Source organism: Oncorhynchus gorbuscha, unplaced genomic scaffold, assembly GCF_021184085.1.
Source record: "Oncorhynchus gorbuscha isolate QuinsamMale2020 ecotype Even-year unplaced genomic scaffold, OgorEven_v1.0 Un_scaffold_1079, whole genome shotgun sequence".
Lineage (NCBI taxonomy): Eukaryota > Metazoa > Chordata > Actinopteri > Salmoniformes > Salmonidae > Oncorhynchus > Oncorhynchus gorbuscha.
In genome coordinates, this window is record NW_025745968.1 from 149,636 (window position 1) to 170,756 (window position 21,121).

General features: G+C 44.0%; 1 protein-coding gene across 1 annotated transcript in view; it reads left to right on the plus strand.

Moving 5' to 3' along the window:
- The window catches only part of LOC124021182 (pleckstrin homology domain-containing family O member 1-like), a 51,985-nt gene that overhangs the window by 18,412 nt on the left and 12,452 nt on the right, over positions 1 to 21,121 (plus strand). The window contains exons 3-4 of the mRNA XM_046336529.1: positions 18,263 to 18,403; positions 19,893 to 19,997. Of these exons, the coding sequence (XP_046192485.1) occupies positions 18,263 to 18,403; positions 19,893 to 19,997 (246 nt within the window). The remainder of the gene's footprint in view (positions 1 to 18,262; positions 18,404 to 19,892; positions 19,998 to 21,121) is intronic.

The window sequence follows — 21,121 nt, forward strand, 5'->3', positions numbered from 1 at the left end:
AGGTGTTGGGAGTAATTAACATAATGTAGACACAGAATGGATCGTGCTGCCACACTTCTCAGTGTATTTATATAGACATACTGTCTATTAGAAACTGAGGTGTTGGGAGTTATTAACATAATGTAGACACAGAATGGATCGTGCTGCCACACTTCTCAGTGTATTTATATAGACATACTGTCTATTAGAAACTGAGGTGTTGGGAGTTATTAACATAATGTAGACACAGAATGGATCGTGCTGCCACACTTCTCAGTGTATTTATATAGACATACTGTCTATTAGAAACTGAGGTGTTGGGAGTTATTAACATAATGTAGACACAGAATGGATCGTGCTGCCACACTTCTCAGTGTATTTATATAGACATACTGTCTATTAGAAACTGAGGTGTTGGGAGTTATTAACATAATGTAGACACAGAATGGATCGTGCTGCCACACTTCTCAGTGTATTTATATAGACATACTGTCTATTAGAAACTGAGGTGTTGGGAGTTATTAACATAATGTAGACACAGAATGGATCGTGCTGCCACACTTCTCAGTGTATTTATATAGACATACTGTCTATTAGAAACTGAGGTGTTGGGAGTTATTAACATAATGTAGACACAGAATGGATCGTGCTGCCACACTTCTCAGTGTATTTATATAGACATACTGTCTATTAGAAACTGAGGTGTTGGGAGTTATTAACATAATGTAGACACAGAATGGATCGTGCTGCCACACTTCTCAGTGTATTTATATAGACATACTGTCTATTAGAAACTGAGGTGTTGGGAGTTATTAACATAATGTAGACACAGAATGGATCGTGCTGCCACACTTCTCAGTGTATTTATATAGACATACTGTCTATTAGAAACTGAGGTGTTGGGAGTTATTAACATAATGTAGACACAGAATGGATCGTGCTGCCACACTTCTCAGTGTATTTATATAGACATACTGTCTATTAGAAACTGAGGTGTTGGGAGTTATTAACATAATGTAGACACAGAATGGATCGTGCTGCCACACTTCTCAGTGTATTTATATAGACATACTGTCTATTAGAAACTGAGGTGTTGGGAGTTATTAACATAATGTAGACACAGAATGGATCGTGCTGCCACACTTCTCAGTGTATTTATATAGACATACTGTCTATTAGAAACTGAGGTGTTGGGAGTTATTAACATAATGTAGACACAGAATGGATCGTGCTGCCACACTTCTCAGTGTATTTATATAGACATACTGTCTATTAGAAACTGAGGTGTTGGGAGTTATTAACATAATGTAGACACAGAATGGATCGTGCTGCCACACTTCTCAGTGTATTTATATAGACATACTGTCTATTAGAAACTGAGGTGTTGGGAGTTATTAACACTTGAACATTATGAAAGTGTGTTGAAAATTCCCTTCATTTTTTAAGGCAGAATTAGGTTTGTTCCTAACACAGTGAATACAGAACACGACACAACATGGACAGAGAGCTGAAAAGCATTTTTTTTTTGCCTTCATTCCTTTAGTTTGTCCTAAACTCAGTAAGAGCTGGGAGTAGCTGGTCAATACCCTAACCTGACAAAGGAGAAAGAAAGAGAGAGTGAGGGAGATAAAGAGAGAGTGAGGGAGATAAAGAGAGAGTGAGGGAGATAAAGAGAGAGTGAGGGAGATAAAGAGAGAGTGAGGGAGATAAAGAGAGAGTGAGGGAGATAAAGAGAGATGGAAGTCAGCCTCGTGGGTTCTATACTGCTTTTCCTTTTCAAGCCCTGAGGAAACTAATCTGTCACTCTGTTAATTTCTCTGTGCTCACGTGGCGTCTCATTCCATTCTGCCTCTGAAACAAGGGAGTTCTCCAAACATTAGATGTTTTTTTCTGGAGCAGCTGTGTTTTTCTCTTCAAAACCACAGTCAACGGTTGGCTCTCCCGCCCCCTGCCTCCCTCCCTGTCCTCACCTGTTCCTCTGTAGAACCAGAGCCAGAGACCGCTGCCAAGTCGTGGCTATGGGAGCATGGGAGGGGGCACAGGGGGTGTTTCTGAGGCTATTTCTGTATCTTTGATATCAATAGTGCATGTTGCCATGCTCCCATCCCTCCCACCTCCCTGATAGCCTCCCAACACTACACCATGCTCCCATCCCTCCCACCTCACTGATAGCCTCCCAACACTACTCCATGCTCCCATCCCTCCCACCTCCCCGATAGCCTCCCAACACTACTCCATGCTCCCATCCCTCCCACCTCACTGATAGCCTCCCAACACTACTCCATGCTCCCATCCCTCCCACCTCCCTGATAGCCTCCCAACACTACTCTATGTTCCCATCCCTCCCACCTCACTGATAGCCTCCCAACACTACTCCATGCTCCCATCCCTCCCACCTCCCTGATAGCCTCCCAACACTACTCCATGCTCCCATCCCTCCCACCTCCCTGATAGCCTCCCAACACTACTCCATGCTCCCATCCCTCCCACCTCACTGATAGCCTCCCAACACTACTCCATGCTCCCATCCCTCCCACCTCACTGATAGCCTCCCAACACTACTCCATGCTCCCATCCCTCCCACCTCCCTGATAGCCTCCCAACGCTACTCCATGCTCCCATCCCTCCCACCTCACTGATAGCCTCCCAACGCTACTCCATGATCGCATCCCTCCCACCTCCCTGATAGCCTCCCAACGCTACTCCATGCTCCCATCCCTCCCACCTCCCTGATAGCCTCCCAACGCTACTCCATGCTCCCATCCCTCCCACCTCCCTGATAGCCTCCCAACACTACTCCATGCTCCCATCCCTCCCACCTCCCTGATAGCCTCCCAACACTACTCCATGCTCCCATCCCTCCCACCTCACTGATAGCCTCCCAACGCTACTCCATGCTCCCATCCCTCCCACCTCACTGATAGCCTCCCAACGCTACTCCACTCCATGCTCCCATCCCTCCCGACTCACTGATAGCCTCCCAACACTACTCCATGCTCCCATCCCTCCCTCCTCACTGATAGCATCCCAACACTACTCCATGCTCCCATCCCTCCCACCTCACTGATAGCCTGCCAACACTACTCCATGCTCCCATCCCTCCCACCTCCCTGATAGCCTCCCAACGCTACTCCATGCTCCCATTCCTCCCACCTCACTGATAGCCTCCCAACAGTACTCGATGCTCCCATCCCTCCCACCCAACACTACTCCATGCTCCCATTCCTCCCACCTCACTGATAGCCTCCCAACACTACTCCATGCTCCCATTCCTCCCACCTCACTGATAGCCTCCCAACAGTACTCAATGCTCCCATCCCTCCCACCTCACTGATAGCCTCCCAACGCTACTCCATGCTCCCATCCCTCCCACCCAACACTACTCCATGCTCCCATTCCTCCCACCTCACTGATAGCCTCCCAACGCTACTCCATGCAACTCTAATGACATGTGCCCATACTGTATACCTTCTGGTGATCTGACCTTTCTGGAGAAGGGAGATTGAGAGTGTGTGGATTCACTTTATAGTGCCTGAATGCTCATAATTTTTTAATGTATTAGTTTGAGATGCTCGCTGAATCTGGTGAGCATCTTGATCTGTACAGATGTGGCTGAAACTTTTTGGATGTTCTGGAGCAGTGGTTCCCAAACTTTTTATAGTCCCGTACCCCTTCAAACGTTCAACCTCCAGCAGCGTACCCCCTCTAGCACCAGGGTCAGCGCACTCTCAAATGTTGTTTTTTTGCCATCATTGTAACCCTGCCACACACACACTATACAATACATTTATTAAACAAAGAATGAGTGTGAGTTTCTGTCACAACCCGGCTCATGGGAAGTGACAAATCTCGTACAGGACCAGGGCACAAATAATAATAAGAATCAATCATTTTGCTCTTTATTTAACCATCTTACATATAAAACCTTATTTGTTCATCGAAAATTGTGAATATCTCACCACAGGTTAATGAGAAAGGTGTGCTTGAAAGGAATCTGGCAGTGGCTTCTGATTAAATTCATTTTTCACAGAACTGCTTGTTGCAATTTCGACGAGGCTCTCTTGTTCAGGTATCAGTAAGTGAACTGGAGGCAGGGCATGAAAGGGGTAACGAATCCAGTTGTTTGTGTCATCCGTTTCGGGAAATTGCTCACCCAACTCACTCAGGTGCTTCGCTATATAACCTGTGTGTTGTCCTTGTTAATGCAGACAGAGAAGAGCACCAACTTCTTAATCACAGCCTCAATTTTGTCTCACACATTGAATATAGTTTCTGAGAGTCCCTGTAATCCTTGATTCAGATCATTCAGGTGAGAAAAAACATCACCCAGATAGGCCAGTCGTGTGAGAAACTCATCATCATGCAAGTGGTCAGACAAGTGAAAATGATGGTCAGTAAAGAAAACTTTAAGCTCGTCTCTCAGTTCAAAAAAACTTGTCAATACATTGCCCCTTCATAACCAGCGCGCTTCTGTATGTTGTAAAAATGTTACATGGTCACTTCCCATATCATTGTATAGTGAATCAAATACAGGGGCCTTGCTTTAACAAAGTTTTCACTGTAAGTGTCCAAAACGTCTTTCAAGCTGTCAGGCATTCCTATGGCAGCAAGAGCCTCTCGGTGGATGCTGCAGTGTACCCAAGTGGCATCAGGAGCAAATGCTTGCACGCGCGTTACCACTCCACTATGTCTCCCGGTCATGGCTTTTGCACCATCAGTACAAATACCAACACATCTTGACCACCAAAGTCCATTTGATGTCACAAAGCTGTCCAGTACTTTAAAAATATCCTCTCGTGTTGTCCTTGTTTCCAGTGGTTTGCAGAAGAGGATGTTTTCCTTAATTGACCCCCCATAAACGTAACGGACATATACCAGGAGCTGTGCCAGGCCCGCCACGTCTGTTGACACATCGAGCTATAACGCATAGAATTCACTGGCTTGTATGCGTAGCAGGTTTCAAGACATCTCTTACAATGTCACTGATGTGTCGTGAAACAGTTGTTTGATGAAGGCATTGTCTGTATACTTTTTTTGCCTTTTTTTGGCCAGCATTGTCCCAGCCATATCCGCGGCAGAAGCAAGAATGAAGTCCTCCACAATAGTATGAGGCTTGCCTGTCCTAGCCACTCGGTAGCTCACCATATAAGACGCTTCTAGCCCCTTCTTATTAATGGTATCTGTTGCTTTTATACAAATCAAAAAAATCAAATCAAATCCAATTTATTTGTCACATACACATGGTTAGCAGATGTTAATGCGAGTGTAGCGAAATGCTTGTGCTTCTAGTTCCGACAATGCAGTAATAACCAACGAGTAATCTAACTAACAATTCCAAAACTACTACCTTATACACACAAGTGTAAAGGGATAAAGAATATGTACTTAACCTCTTGAACCTATAGGGGCGCTGTGTCATTATTGGATAAAAAGACGTGCCCGTTTTAAGCGCAATATTTTGTCATGAAAAGATGCTCGACTATGCATGGAATTGACAGCCTTGGAAAGACACAACTCTGACGTCTCCAAAACTGCAAAGATATTATCTGTGCGTGCCCCAGAACTAATGCAACAGGCGAAACCAAGATGTTGTTTCATACAGGAAATGCCCCGGATTCTGAAGGCGCTGTGTTCCAATGTCTCCTTATATGGCTGTGAATGCGCCAGGAATGAGCCTGCGCTTTCTGTATATTCCCCGAGGTGTCTGCAGCATTGTGATGTGTTTGTAGGCATATCATTGGAAGATTGACCATAAGAGACTACATTTACCTGGTGTCCCGCCCGGTGTCCTGTGTGCGTAATCAGTAAGTCCATGCGCGTTCCATTTCTTCAGAATTGAAAGTAAACTGCCACGATGGATTTTATCGTTGATAGATATGTGAAAAACACCTTGAGGATTGATTCTAAACATTGTTTGCCATGTTTCTGTCGATATTATGGAGTTAATTTGGAAAAAAGTTCGCGTTTTGATGACTTATTAATGAGCTTGCTGATAGATTTACACAATCCTGGATACAGGGTTTTTTTCGTAGCTAAACGTAACGCAGAAAACGGAGCGATTTGTCCTAAACAAATAATCTTTCAGGAAAAACTGAACATTTACTATCTGAGAGTCTCCTCATTGAAAACATCTGAAGTTCTTCAAAGGTAAATTATTTTATTTGAATGCTTTTATGGTTTTGGTGGAAAATGTTGCATGCTGAATGCTAATGCTAAATGGTACGTTAGCCATCAATACTGTTACACAAATGCTTGTTTTGCAATGGTTGAGAAGCATATTTTGAAAATATGAGATGACAGTGTTGTTAACAAAAGGCTAAGCTTGAGAGCAAATAGATTAATTTCATTTAATTTGCGATTTTCATTAATAGTTAACGTTGTGTTATGCTAATGAGCTTGCTGATAGATTTACACAATCCTGGATACAGGGTTTTTTTTTCGTAGCTAAACGTGATGCAGAAAACGGAGCGATTTGTCCTAAACAAATAATCTTTCAGGAGAAACTGAACATTTGCTATCTGAGAGTCTCCTCATTGAAAACATCTGAAGTTCTTCAAAGGTAAATGATTTTATTTGAATGGTTTTATGGTTTTTGTGGAAAATGTTGCATGCTGAATGCTAACTCTAAATGCTACGCTAAATGCTACGTTAGCCATCAATACTGTTACACAAATGCTTGTTTTGCAATGGTTGAGAAGCATATTTTGAAAATCTGAGATGACAGTTGTTGTTGTTATCAAAAGGCTAAGCTTGAGAGGCTAAGCTTGAGAGCAAATAGATTCATTTCATTTCATTTGCGATTTTCATGAATAGTTAACGTTGCGTTATGGTAATGAGCTTGAGGCTGTAGTCACGATACCGGATCCGGGATGGCTCGACGCAAGAAGTTAAAGATATATGAATGAGTGATGGTACAGAGCGGCATAGGCAAGATGCAGTAGATAAAATAGTTATTCTCGACTGTATGTAATGAAACCTAAGATGACCTGGGGTACCAATGTAAGAAATAACACTTAAAAAAACAAAAAACTGCATAGTTTCCTAGGAACGCGAAGCGAGGCGGCCATCTCTGTCGGCGCCGGAAATCTGTCATGTCTTACTACTCGAAAGTCGTCTTAATTCTCACTCAAAAACCTTCTGTGGCTTATTTTTCTAATTGGCATGTTTTGTTTCTATATGTCTGCGCAAGAGTGAAGGTTTCATCGAGTTGTCAGATGGTACTTTTGCACATATAACACACTGTGGCATCATATTTGTGCCTCTTCGATGGTCCAACGTCCCTGTCCCTAGAATTACTGATGCTAGTGTAGGATGTACTCGTGGAAGCAGAACAACTTGTGTTGTCGACAGGTGCAGGTGTCGTACTGCTGGTAGTAGCAGTACTACCAGTAGAGCTGCTATGTGTCTCTATGGACACGGGTCTTACTTTTTTTAACCATATATCCATTTTTGGAGCAAACGGAATGAGCAGCAGCTATGTTTGGCTACATACTGACTGTTAGTGGAATCCCAATGAGAGAGTAACGGTGCATGTGATTGGATGTTCATTATTTACATTTACATTTACATTTAAGTAATTTAGCAGACGCTCTTATCCAGAGCGACTTACAAATTGGTGCATTCACCTTATGACATCCAGTGGAACAGTCACTTTACAATAGTGCATCTAAATCTTAAAGGGGGGGGGGAATACTTATCCTATCCTAGGTATTCCTTAAAGAGGTGGGGTTTCAGGTGTCTCCGGAAGGTGGTGATTGACTCCGCTATCCTGGCGTCGTGAGGGAGTTTGTTCCACCATTGGGGGGCCAGAGCAGCGAACAGTTTTGACTGGGCTGAGCGGGAGCTGTACTTCCTCAGTGGTAGGGAGGCGAGCAGGCCAGAGGTGGATGAACGCAGTGCCCTTGTTTGGGTGTAGGGCCTGATCAGAGCCTGGAGGTACTGAGGTGCCGTTCCCCTCACAGCTCCGTAGGCAAGCACCATGGTCTTGTAGCGGATGCGAGCTTCAACTGGAAGCCAGTGGAGAGAACGGAGGAGCAGGGTGACGTGAGAGAACTTGGGAAGGTTGAACACCAGACGGGCTGCGGCGTTCTGGATGAGTTGAAGGAGTTTAATAAAAAAACAAAAAAACTAGGAGTGGCACAGGCAGGGAGCCCAGCCAACAGCGAGTTACAGTAATCCAGACGGGAGATGACAAGTGCCTGGATTAGGACCTGCGCCGCTTCCTGTGTGAGGCAGGGTCGTACTCTGCGGATGTTGTAGAGCATGAACCTACAGGAACGGGCCACCGCCTTGATGTTGGTTGAGAACGACAGGGTGTTGTCCAGGATCACACCAAGGTTCTTAGCGCTCTGGGAGGAACTAGGCTACCTGTCTTTGACATTGTGTTGTTATTTCGCTGAACACTAGATGGTTTCATTTTATTTTTGGCAGTGAAATGAGGCTACTCAGGCAAGACAAAAAAAACTCACCCAAATATATAGCCCCGTTGGAAAATATAAATGGACTGTTTGAAAATGTGAATCACATAAATATACCTTTTTAAATGTGAATCACTGTTTGAAAATGTGAATCACATAAATATACTTATTTAAATGTGAATCACTGTTTGAAAATGTGAATCACATAAATATACTTAGCCCCGTTGAAAATATAAATGTCCTGTTTGAAAAGAATCACATAAAATACTTTCAAAAATGTGGATCACTGTTTGAAAATGTGAATCACATAAATATACTTTTTAAAATGTGAATCACTGTTTGAAAATGTGAATCACATAAATATACTTATTTAAATGTGAATCACTGTTTGAAAATGTGAATCACATAAATATACTTATTTAAATGTGAATCACTGTTTGAAAATGTGAATCACATAAATATACTTTCAAAAATGTGGATCACTGTTTGAAAATGTGAATCACATAAATATACTTATTTAAATGTGAATCACTGTTTGAAAATGTGAATCACATAAATATACTTTTTTAAATGTGATTCACTGTTTGAAAATGTGAATCACATAAATATACTTTTAAAAATGTGAATCACAGTTTTATTTGGCGTACCCCCGACAGCATTGCATACCCCAGTTTGGGAAAACCTGTTCTAGAGAATCTCCCCTGGAAGCAGCTGGTATGAAACAGAATCCATGTGTGTGTCCTCATAAACCATGATTTACATTATTATGTGGAATAATGCTTGTAAATACACAGAGGGAAAATGCATGATTCCATCATATACAGTCAAGATGCAGAGAATTCAGTTTTTTCAACCCAAACACTGGCCCTTTAACCTGAAGGGAACTCACCCTATGAGTGATTATAGGGTATTGGCTGCACTTTGGTGAAACTGGGGATGGTGATTAGTGGTTACATGATACATAATCTGATGTGTTTCAGGCCTGCTTGTGACCTCACAGATATACTTTATACCACTGGAAAACATGTATCATATATATGATCATGAGTGGAAGGAGAGAGATCCACAATATGCTGTTTTTATTCATCAGTATCATTGGGGGATATTTTGGAGGGGCCTCATCCTTTTGGAAAGTGTTATGTTGAAAAGGGATGACCCTACTTTAATCTCAACGCAATACATAAGAGCTGTTAATTATTCCCCACACCCCCCCAATCCGCAACGGAAAAAGTCCCCCATAGTTTTGTCGGCACAGCACGTCCTCAGCCAAAATGAGCACCGGCATCTTTTGTGTGGCGAGCACTTGGGTTTCTCCTTCTCGTTGAGGGTCTATGTATAGCCAGGGCCAAGCCTTGGAATAGCTGAATGCTACAAAGAGCCTCCAACAAAGCCGGACAAGATGGCGTTTTGATATCCGTTTCTTCCTAGGCAGGTATCAGGGCCACCGAACACAGTGCTTGTTGTTTTTCCACCTCTGGAGTTTAATGGCTGGTCTTGAAACAGGGCCTCCTTCACAAAAGAGTCCAAACCAAGCTTGACGAGGGGACAATGTGTTCTCCATGTTCCTTGGTGAGCAGATATGGGCTCCAAGCTTAACAAACACATTGTTTGGTTATCGCCTACTTGTGACGAGTCACGTGAGTCCGGCTCAGGTTCTGGTTCTGTTGAAGCTACATCAAATAGGCTTCTCCTCAGAGGATCTGGTCTGGTCTGTCTTGACGCTAGCGGAGGTCACCTAGCCTCAATGAGTCTCCTCCTGCCCTGATCCCTAAACCCAACTGAAACAGTATTAATATATATCCTGTTCTGACCACTAAGCCCAACTGAAACAGTATTAATATATCTCCTGCCCTGACCACTAAACCCAACTGAAACAGTATTAATATATCTCCTGCCCTGACCACTAAACCCAACTGAAACAGTATTAATATATATCCTGTTCTGACCACTAAACCCAACTGAAACAGTATTAATATATCTTCTGCCCTGACCACTAAACCCAACTGAAACAGTATTAATATATCTCCTGTTCTGACCACTAAACCCATCTGAAACAGTATTAATATATCTCCTGCCCTGACCACTAAACCCAACTGAAACAGTATTAATATACCTCCTGCCCTGACCACTAAACCCAACTGAAACAGTATTAATATATCTCCTGCCCTGACCACTAAACCCATCTGAAACAGTATTAATATATCTTCTGCCCTGACCACTAAACCCAACTGAAACAGTATTAATATATCTCCTGTTCTGACCACTAAACCCATCTGAAACAGTATTAATATATCTCCTGCCCTGACCACTAAACCCAACTGAAACAGTATTAATATATCTCCTGTTCTGACCACTAAACCCAACTGAAACAGTATTAATATATCTCCTGTTCTGACCACTAAACCCAACTGAAACAGTATTAATATATCTCCTGTTCAGACCCCTAAACCCATCTGAAACAGTATTAATATATCTCCTGTTGTCACAATCATTATAAGGAGTGGACCAAAGCGTTGCGTGGTTTGGGTTCATCATGGCCAACAATTGAAATAGAAAACAACAAAACAATAAAGAGTAACAAACAAACAAACAAACAAACAAACAAACAAATAAACAAACACACAGTCTTTTAGGGCTCAAACCCATCAAACAAAAATATAGATCCCCACCACTAAACCCATCTGAAACAGTATTAAATATCTCCTGTCCTGACCATAAACCCATCAATCAGTATTAACATACGATGTTCTGACCAGCTAAACCCATCTGATTAATAATCTCCTGCCCTGGCCAACAAAGAAATCTGAAAACATAGAATACACATAAAATCTAAACAGTATTAACATATCTCCTGTTCTGACCCCTAAACCAAACTGAAACAGTAGAAAATAAAGGCTTTCTGGTAAACCCATCTGAAACAGTATTAATATACCTGTTCTGACCCCTAAACCCATCTGAAACAGTATTAATATATCTCCTGTCCTGACCACTAAACCCATCTGAAACAGTATTAATATATCTCCTGTTCTGACCCCTAAACCCATCTGAAACAGTATTAATATATCTCCTGTTCTGACCCCTAAACCCATCTGAAACAGTATTAATATATCTCCTGTTCTGACCCCTAAACCCATCTGAAACAGTATTAATATATTTCCTGTCCTGACCACTAAACCCAACTGAACCAGTATTATGTGACACTCCCTCCTCTCTCCCATTCTATCCAGTAGGTTCAGACATTGCTGACTTGCAATATGCTGCCTTTGAGTTCTAAGAGTGACGATGTTGGCCTGACCACTGCGTTCTGGAGGCACCTCTGAGAGGGAAGAAGAGTGTAGAGTCAGTTGACTGGACTAGCGTTGGCATTGCCCTGCTGCCTATCTTGTTCTACTGTCTCCCAGGTCCAGCCTTACATCCAGCCACCATGCGTGTGTCCTACAGCTTCTGCACAGTTTGGTCAGTCTCTATCCTGCTCCACTAATGGAAATTGATTGCCACTTAGCGAGGGCCTAGTTGTGCTGAGGGGTCAAGTGACGTCAGCGCAGGTCCTGCTGTGCGCTGGGAACTAGTTGAGAGAGAGGCTTTCTGACAGTAAACCAACCGGGGTGGTGTTTGAGGCAAAGCACGGTCACACCAAGTCTGGTCTTCTCCCTTCTGAAATCATACAGTGGACAGTACATGGTGTCTCTCCACTCAACCACAGGAAGTCATAGAAGATGACAAGGTGACAGAGTCCTGTGACTTAAAGGTGTCAGAATGAATGTGACAAGATTTGCTTTTTCGTCAGCAGAAGAGAGAGGAAAGAACTGGTGTCTGTGGGTAGACAGTATGGTGGATAGACAGTATGGTGGATAGACAGTATGGTGGATAGACAGTATGGTGGATAGACAGTATGATGGATAGACAGTGTGGTGGATAGACAGTATGGTGGATAGACAGTATGGTGGATAGACAGTATGGTGGATAGACAGTATGGTGGATAGACAGTATGGTGGATAGACAGTACGGTGGATAGACAGTATGGTGGATAGACAGTATGGTGGATAGACAGTACGGTGGATAGACAGTATGGTGGATAGACAGTACGGTGGATAGACAGTATGGTGGATAGACAGTACGGTGGATAGACAGTATGGTGGATACTGTGTTGTGATAGACAGTATGGTGGATAGACAGTATGGTGGATAGACAGTATGGTGGATGGTGGATAGACAGTATGGTGGATAGACAGTATGGTGGATAGACAGTGTGGTGGATAGACAGTGTTGTGGATAGACAGTATGGTGGATAGACAGTATGGTGGATAGACAGTATGGTGGATAGACAGTATGGTGGATAGACAGTATGGTGGATAGACAGTATGATGGATAGACAGTATGGTGGATAGACAGTATGGTGGATAGACAGTATGGTGGATAGACAGTATGGTGGATAGACAGTATGGTGGATAGACAGTACGGTGGATAGACAGTATGGTGGATAGACAGTACGGTGGATAGACAGTATGGTGGATAGACAGTATGGTGGATAGACAGTACGGTGGATAGACAGTATGGTGGATAGACAGTATGGTGGATAGACAGTATGGTGGATAGACAGTATGGTGGATAGACAGTATGGTGGATAGACAGTATGGTGGATAGACAGTATGGTGGATAGACAGTATGGTGGATAGACAGTATGGTGGATAGACAGTATGGTGGATAGACAGTATGGTGGATGAATAGACAGTATGGTGGATAGACAGTATGGTGGTGGATAGACAGTATGGTGGATAGACAGTACGGTGGATAGGTGGGTGGATAGACAGTACGGTGGATAGACAGTGTGGTGGATAGACAGTATGGTGGATAGACAGTATGGTGGATAGACAGTATGGTGGATAGACAGTATGGTGGATAGACAGTATGGTGGATAGACAGTATGGTGGATAGACAGTATGGGTGGATAGACAGTGTGGTGGATAGACAGTATGGTGGATAGACAGTATGGTGGATAGACAGTATGGTGGATAGACAGTATGATGGATAGACAGTGTGGTGGATAGACAGTATGGTGGATAGACAGTATGGTGGATAGACAGTATGGTGGATAGACAGTATGGTGGATAGACAGTACGGTGGATAGACAGTACGGTGGATAGACAGTATGGTGGATAGACAGTATGGTGGATAGACAGTACGGTGGATAGACAGTATGGTGGATAGACTGTGTTGTGAATAGACGGTATGGTGGATAGACAGTATGGTGGATAGACAGTGTGGTGGATAGACAGTATGGTGGATAGACAGTATGGTGGATAGACAGTGTGGTGGATAGACAGTGTTGTGGATAGACAGTGTTGTGGATAGACCGTATGGTGGATAGACAGTATGGTGGATAGACAGTATGGTGGATAGACAGTATGGTGGATAGACAGTATGGTGGATAGACAGTATGGTGGATAGACAGTATGGTGGATAGACAGTACGGTGGATAGACAGTATGGTGGATAGACAGTATGGTGGATAGACAGTACGGTGGATAGACAGTATGGTGGATAGACAGTATGGTGGATAGACAGTATGGTGGATAGACAGTATGGTGGATAGACAGTATGGTGGATAGACAGTACGGTGGATAGACAGTACGGTGGATAGACAGTACGGTGGATAGACAGTATGGTGGATAGACAGTATGGTGGATAGACAGTATGGTGGATAGACAGTATGGTGGATAGACAGTATGGTGGATAGACAGTATGGTGGATAGACAGTATGGTGGATAGACAGTATGGTGGATAGACAGTATGGTGGATAGACAGTATGGTGGATAGACAGTATGGTGGATAGACAGTATGGTGGATAGACAGTATGGTGGATAGACAGTATGGTGGATAGACAGTATGGTGGATAGACAGTATGGTGGATAGACAGTGTGGTGGATAGACAGTATGGTGGATAGACAGTATGGTGGATAGACAGTATGGTGGATAGACAGTATGGTGGATGACAGTATGGTGGATAGACAGTACGGTGGATAGACAGTATGGTGGATAGAGTATGGTGGATAGACAGTATGGTGGATAGACAGTATGGTGGATAGACAGTGAATGTATGGTGGATAGACAGTATGGTGGATAGACAGTGTGGTGGATAGACAGTATGGTGGATAGACAGTACGGTGGATAGACAGTATGGTGGATAGACAGTATGGTGGATAGACAGTATGGTGGATAGACAGTACGGTGGATAGACAGTATGGTGGATAGACTGTGTTGTGAATAGACGGTATGGTGGATAGACAGTATGGTGGATAGACAGTGTGGTGGATAGACAGTATGGTGGATAGACAGTATGATGGATAGACAGTGTGGTGGATAGACAGTATGGTGGATAGACAGTATGGTGGATAGACAGTATGGTGGATAGACAGTATGGTGGATAGACAGTATGGTGGATAGACAGTATGGTGGATAGACAGTATGGTGGATAGACAGTACGGTGGATAGACAGTATGGTGGATAGACAGTATGGTGGATAGACAGTACGGTGGATAGACAGTATGGTGGATAGACAGTATGGTGGATAGACAGTATGGTGGATAGACAGTATGGTGGATAGACAGTACGGTGGATAGACAGTATGGTGGATAGACAGTATGGTGGATAGACAGTATGGTGGATAGACAGTACGGTGGATAGACAGTATGGTGGATAGACTGTGTTGTGAATAGACGGTATGGTGGATAGACAGTATGGTGGATAGACAGTGTGGTGGATAGACAGTGTTGTGGATAGACAGTGTTGTGGATAGACCGTATGGTGGATAGACAGTATGGTGGATAGACAGTATGGTGGATAGACAGTATGGTGGATAGACAGTATGATGGATAGACAGTGTGGTGGATAGACAGTATGGTGGATAGACAGTGTGGTGGATAGACAGTGTGGTGGATAGACAGTGTGGTGGATAGACAGTGTGGTGGATAGACCGTATGGTGGATAGACAGTATGGTGGATGGACAGTGTGGTGGATAGACAGTATGGTGGATAGACAGTATGGTGGATAGACAGTATGGTGGATAGACAGTATTGATGCATACAGTCTGTGGTTATCAGTTCCAGACATTGTCACAGAGAAAGAGGAAGACAGACTCAAGTCTGGCTTTGTGGCTCTGAGCTCCAACATCACATTGGCTCAGGCCCCCCCCCCCCCCCGATGAGGAGTGACAAAGTGTGTGTGGAGGGGGGGGGATTAAAACCAAAGTGAGTGTCAGCGCTGAGGGGGACATGTGTTGGGAGGGAGGGGGGTGGCCGAGGGTTATGATATCTCCAAAACCTTCTGTCGGGTGCCATCTACTCTTTCAATCCTAAACCCACAGCCCAACTCACTCACCCACCCAGGGCCACAACACATCTCCCAACAGCGATGCCGTATAGCTGAAATCTAATCCTTTGTAAACACTTTAAATCACCCAAATGTTTCATGTTTATGCAATGACCATTTCTGTTTTTGAATTGTTATTCCTGTCTGAAAGCACAAATGAGTATTCTTATAAACCCTGTTCTAAATACATGTATTAATCTTTTTCCTGACTGGCTGTATGACCATTATCTTACCAGCTAGATAACGAACAGATATCTGCCTTGTCTCAATGCAAACAGGCCTTTTGATTGTTCTAGTTTTCTGAACCCTGGTGGAGCCATACACACTCCTTAGAACAGGGTTTCCCTAATTGGGTCCTGGGGACCCCCAGGGCTGCACGTTTTCGTTTTTGCTCCTAACACTACACATCTTATTCAAATGATCAAAGCTTGATGATTAGTTGATCATTTGATCATCAATCAGCTGTGTAGTGTTAGGGCAGAAACCAAAACGTGCCCCCCTGGGGGTCCCTAGGACCCGGTTAGGGAAACCCTGTTCTAAGGAGTGTGTATGGCTCCACCAGGGTTCAGAAAACTAAAATCACCAGAGGCAGCGAGCGGTATGTTGACTCACTGAGGCACATTAATGTACGAAAGTTTAACAATATTTTAATTTAGTCCGCCCAATAAAACGTTTAACTTTATGGGGAGGATGGCTGTCATGTCGTCACACTGTCCCATGATAGACGGTCCCGTGGGGGTTGTGTCATAGGCCCACAGCTGTGCCCCATTTGTCAACTGGCTGCCTCGGACCTGAACTCACAGTGCCACCATGCCACCTGGGGAGGGTTAAGATGGTGACACTTTACTGGTGACCTCTTACAAACCTAGGGCCATGCGGAGAAAGTGGACGGAATCACAGAATCCAGAGATTTAAACATAATTCAATGATGTTCAAACATTTATTGAACTTAGTAGGATATCAATTACATTTGCCCAAGTTTATCATAAGAAATGAACAGACTGCATCAGCGATTCATATTTCTTGCAACTTCCTGAATAGGCAACGAGAAATCCCCCTGTCTGCGTATGTGAGGTGAGCACATCTACCTCTTTGTGTAGCGGTTAGCGATGATGCTAATGAAAACAGTCTTCTGGTAGATGGAAAGGCTTTCCCAAAAAACTTCTCAATTAAATGTTAACCTCAAAGTAGCCTATGCTGACCTGGCAGAACAATATAATGATTATTTCCATAAATCCAGTGGGTATTTGTTTAGCAAACTCTACCATCATATGTGTGCTACAAAAACACGCTAAACAACAGCCTCTTGCTAGGTGTACACTTGAATTGAAGGGTAACTATATCCAAAAATCTAATCTTCTCACATTTTTCCCAGACCTCATAAGTGGTCTCCTGATGTGGTTTTAACATTGTTGTGGACAGACACAAAGCCGTGTCTGACCCTAATCCAATTAGCTGTTGTGTTGTCACTGGGTGCTGCCTGTTCAGTCTATGGCCTTTGTCCTGGGATGTGTTTGGTGGTGGGGTGGGGGGGGGGGATGTCAGATTAATAACACAAGTTATTAACAACCCGGAACAGGAGGGAGTTTGTGTCTAGGAAGGGTTGGGGGTTGGGGCTTATTGTGCACATTGTGATTAGTCCATCATGTTCCGGACCGGTTGTGTCCTTCAAGAATTGATGGCCTCCTGCCCTATCTGCACCCTGCAGCATTATTGGATGACTGCCTTTGTTTCTATTTTAGTGACTTCGTGCCTGCTAGCTCCGCCTTTACACCATACAGCCTCACACATCACATGGGGGACATCCTTGTATCTCTCTCACAGTTTTCAGGGACACAGAATACACTATTACAGTTCATACAGTTCATTCTGTTGAAGTTGACATCTGTATTGGAGTCTTAGCTTTCTGTTCAACATCTCCATCTATCTATTGTGTCTATCTGAAACATCTCCATCTATCTATTGTATCTATCTGAAACATCTGTCTATCGTGTCTATCTGAAACATCTCCATCTCTCCATTGTGTCTATCTGGAACATCTCAATCTGTCTATTGTGTCTATCTGAAACATCTCCATCTGCCCATTGTGTATATCTGAAACATCTGTCTATTGTGTCATCTGAAACATCTGTCTATTGTGTCATCTGAAACATCTGTCCAATGTGTCTACCTGAAACACCTGTCTATTGTGTCTATCTGAAGCATCTGTCTATTGTGTCTATCTGAAACATCGCCATCTGTCCATTGTGTCTATCTGAAACATCACCATCTGTCCATTGTGTCTATCTCAAACATCTGAAACATATGTCTATTGTGTCTATCTGAAACATCGCCATCTGTCCATTGTGTCTATCTCAAACATCTGAAACATCTGTCCATTGTGTCTATCTCAAACATCTGAAACATCTGTCTATTGTGTCTATCTCAAACATCTGAAACATCTGTCTATTGTGTCTATCTCAAACATCTGAAACATCTGTCCATTGTGTCTATCTGCAGGTGAAGGATGAGAAGAAGATCCAGGAGGTGGTTGACCTGACGGATTACGAGCGTTCTGAGGAGCTCCGCAAGGCCAAGAGCCGCAGCAAGAAGAACCACAGCAAGTTCACCCTGCTGCGCTGCAGAACCCCAGGCAACACGGTGGGTCCACAGGAAGTGTCAACAAGAACCCAGATCTAGAACCTTGGAAAGAGCAAACCTGTACCTCAAAGTACTGTACCACAATAGCAACACAATCAATACTTACATCTTAAACTCACTGTTGAGATGAGTTTCACGGTACTGTAGCCAGACATTAGCATAGTCAGATCAGTTACAGTAGCCAGATTGATTGACAGGCTGATTGACACTCACCTGACTCGGCTCGCCAGACGGGGTCACCACCCTGTACACCCTGTCCTTAGTCATTAGCCATGATCCCCTTTGACTCTACTTAGCTCCTCCCACCTCTGTCTCTGCCCAGAGACACTGTCCTCCCTCCCTCTGTTCCCTCCCTCCCTCTGTTCCCTCCCTCCCTCTGTTCCCTCCCTCCCCCTGTTCCCTCCCTCCCTCTGTTCCCTCCCTCCCTCTGTTCCCTCCCTCCCTCTGTTCCCTCCCTCCCCCTGTTCCCTCCCTCCTTCTGTTCCCTCCCTTTCACAGGGACATTGTGTTCCAGACTCGCCACACCTCCAACTCCTACACCCAGTATATGATCACCACAGACTAACTGGACAGGCTTACTGGAGAAACAGAGTGAAAGTGTCAAATTCCCAATGCTTGTAGACCATTTGAAATCTGACAGTTTGCCAGTCCAGTTCACCTTTGAAACATGGAAAGGCTCTTCTGGTGAGGCAGTGATTCCCCCATGACCCCTACACACGCTAGGGATGGGCGTTCTTTTTTTTAATGTACTCACACATTTATTTATTTAGAGTACTCAAAGCCGTTTTTTTAATAATATGTAGAACACAAGACCCCCGCTGGGAAAAAAGATGTGTCCATTTATCTATAGACATAACCTGTATGACCCTTGGCTTGGTTTATTTTCTGTTGTGCCCTGCAAATGCACATATACAAATGGAACACTAACATGGTCTCCAAGTCCTGTTCAGGCAGCCACAAAGCACAATCCACCAAATAGTGTTACAGTAATTGACACAAACGTAATCTCTGGTTAAAGGTCATGCATTGGACTTCCGTTCCAGTACTCCATTACTCATACCCATCCCTAACACACACGTACACTCACAAAGCGGCGCACACACACGCACACACACGCACACGCAGGATCTCCCAGAACCCTCAGAGCAGCAGGAGGATAGGGTATCATGTTGGGTTGTCAGGGGAGGAAGCTTGTGTTTCAGCACACAGACAGACACAGACTGAGAGAGATTCGCAGAGTCTCCACACAGCTGCAGTTTCCTGTAGCCTCAGTGGGAGAAAGAGCACCATATGGTCATATCTGTGTGTGAATGTGTGCGTGAGTGATATGGGTTTCTGGAATGGTACCTATATGAAAGGTATCCCTTACAGATGGTTGACTGAGAACTATGCATGTTATGATTTTCAACACTCCCTTCATGCTCATTTAAACAAGATTGTGCAAGGCCCTGGCTTCTTACATTCCCTCTCTCTCGTTTGTGTCTGTCAGGTCCCTAACCTGGTGTTCCTGGCTGTTAGTCCAGAGGAGAAGGAGTCCTGGATAAACGCCTTAAATGGAGCAATCACCAGATCCAAGAACAGCATCCTGGATGAGGTGAGACACACCTCCACTCTCCTTCTCCTCTCTCTCTCTTATAAACAACACTTCATCTGTCACATGGCCAATTGCAAGAGGATATCTTACTGAATGCACTTTTGAGGAATGGAATCCATTGACCCGCCCCTCATTCACACACACCCTCATGACCTGACACTAAACTCCCACAGCATGTTGACATGTATAAAGTGCTTCAGAAATACAAGGAACTGTTATCGTATCTTACATTCTATCTTAAACTGGTTTCCTGATGAGGGCATTTTCTGGGTTTCAGTCTAGTGTAGTGTAGATGAAATGACCTCTATAAAGCAGAGAGACAGGTGGTGACAGCTGTGACAGTCTTCTAGCTGAGGCAGCTGATCAAAGGATTCCCTCTCTGTTTGGGGATGATGGGATGGATCCTTCATCCCTCCTTCTCACTGCAGGTCAATCGCCCTGATGACATCAATAGACAGACGGTAGGGGAGCAGCTTGATGTGAAATAACATGTACACACACTAAAAACACACACACACACACACACACTTCTGAGCTTTTATGCACTTAACGCATCGTGTCAACACCACCCTTATATAAGGCCACAACACACACATTTGACATAGTCCCCAACACACACACATGGATGGACACATGCACACACACACTGATGCACGAAAGCACACCCACCCAAACACACACACACACACAGCTATAGATGGCCCAAACTGTACAGGTCCCTATCACACAGCTATAGATGGCCCAAACTGTACAGGTCCCTATCACACAGCTATAGATGGCCCAAACTCTACATGTCCCTATCACACAGATATAGATGGCCCAAACTGTACATGTCCCTATCACACAGCTATATATGGCCCAAACTGTATAGGTCCCTATCACACAGCTATAGATGTCCCAAACTGTACAGGTCCCTATCACACAGCTATAGATGGCCCAAACAGTACAGGTCCCTATCACACAGCTATAGATGGCCCAAACAGTACAGGTCCCTATCACACAGCTACAGATGGCCCAAACTCTACATGTCCCTATCACACAGATATAGATGGCCCAAACTGTACATGTCCCTATCACACAGATATAGATGGCCCAAACTGTACATGTCCCTATCACACAGCAAT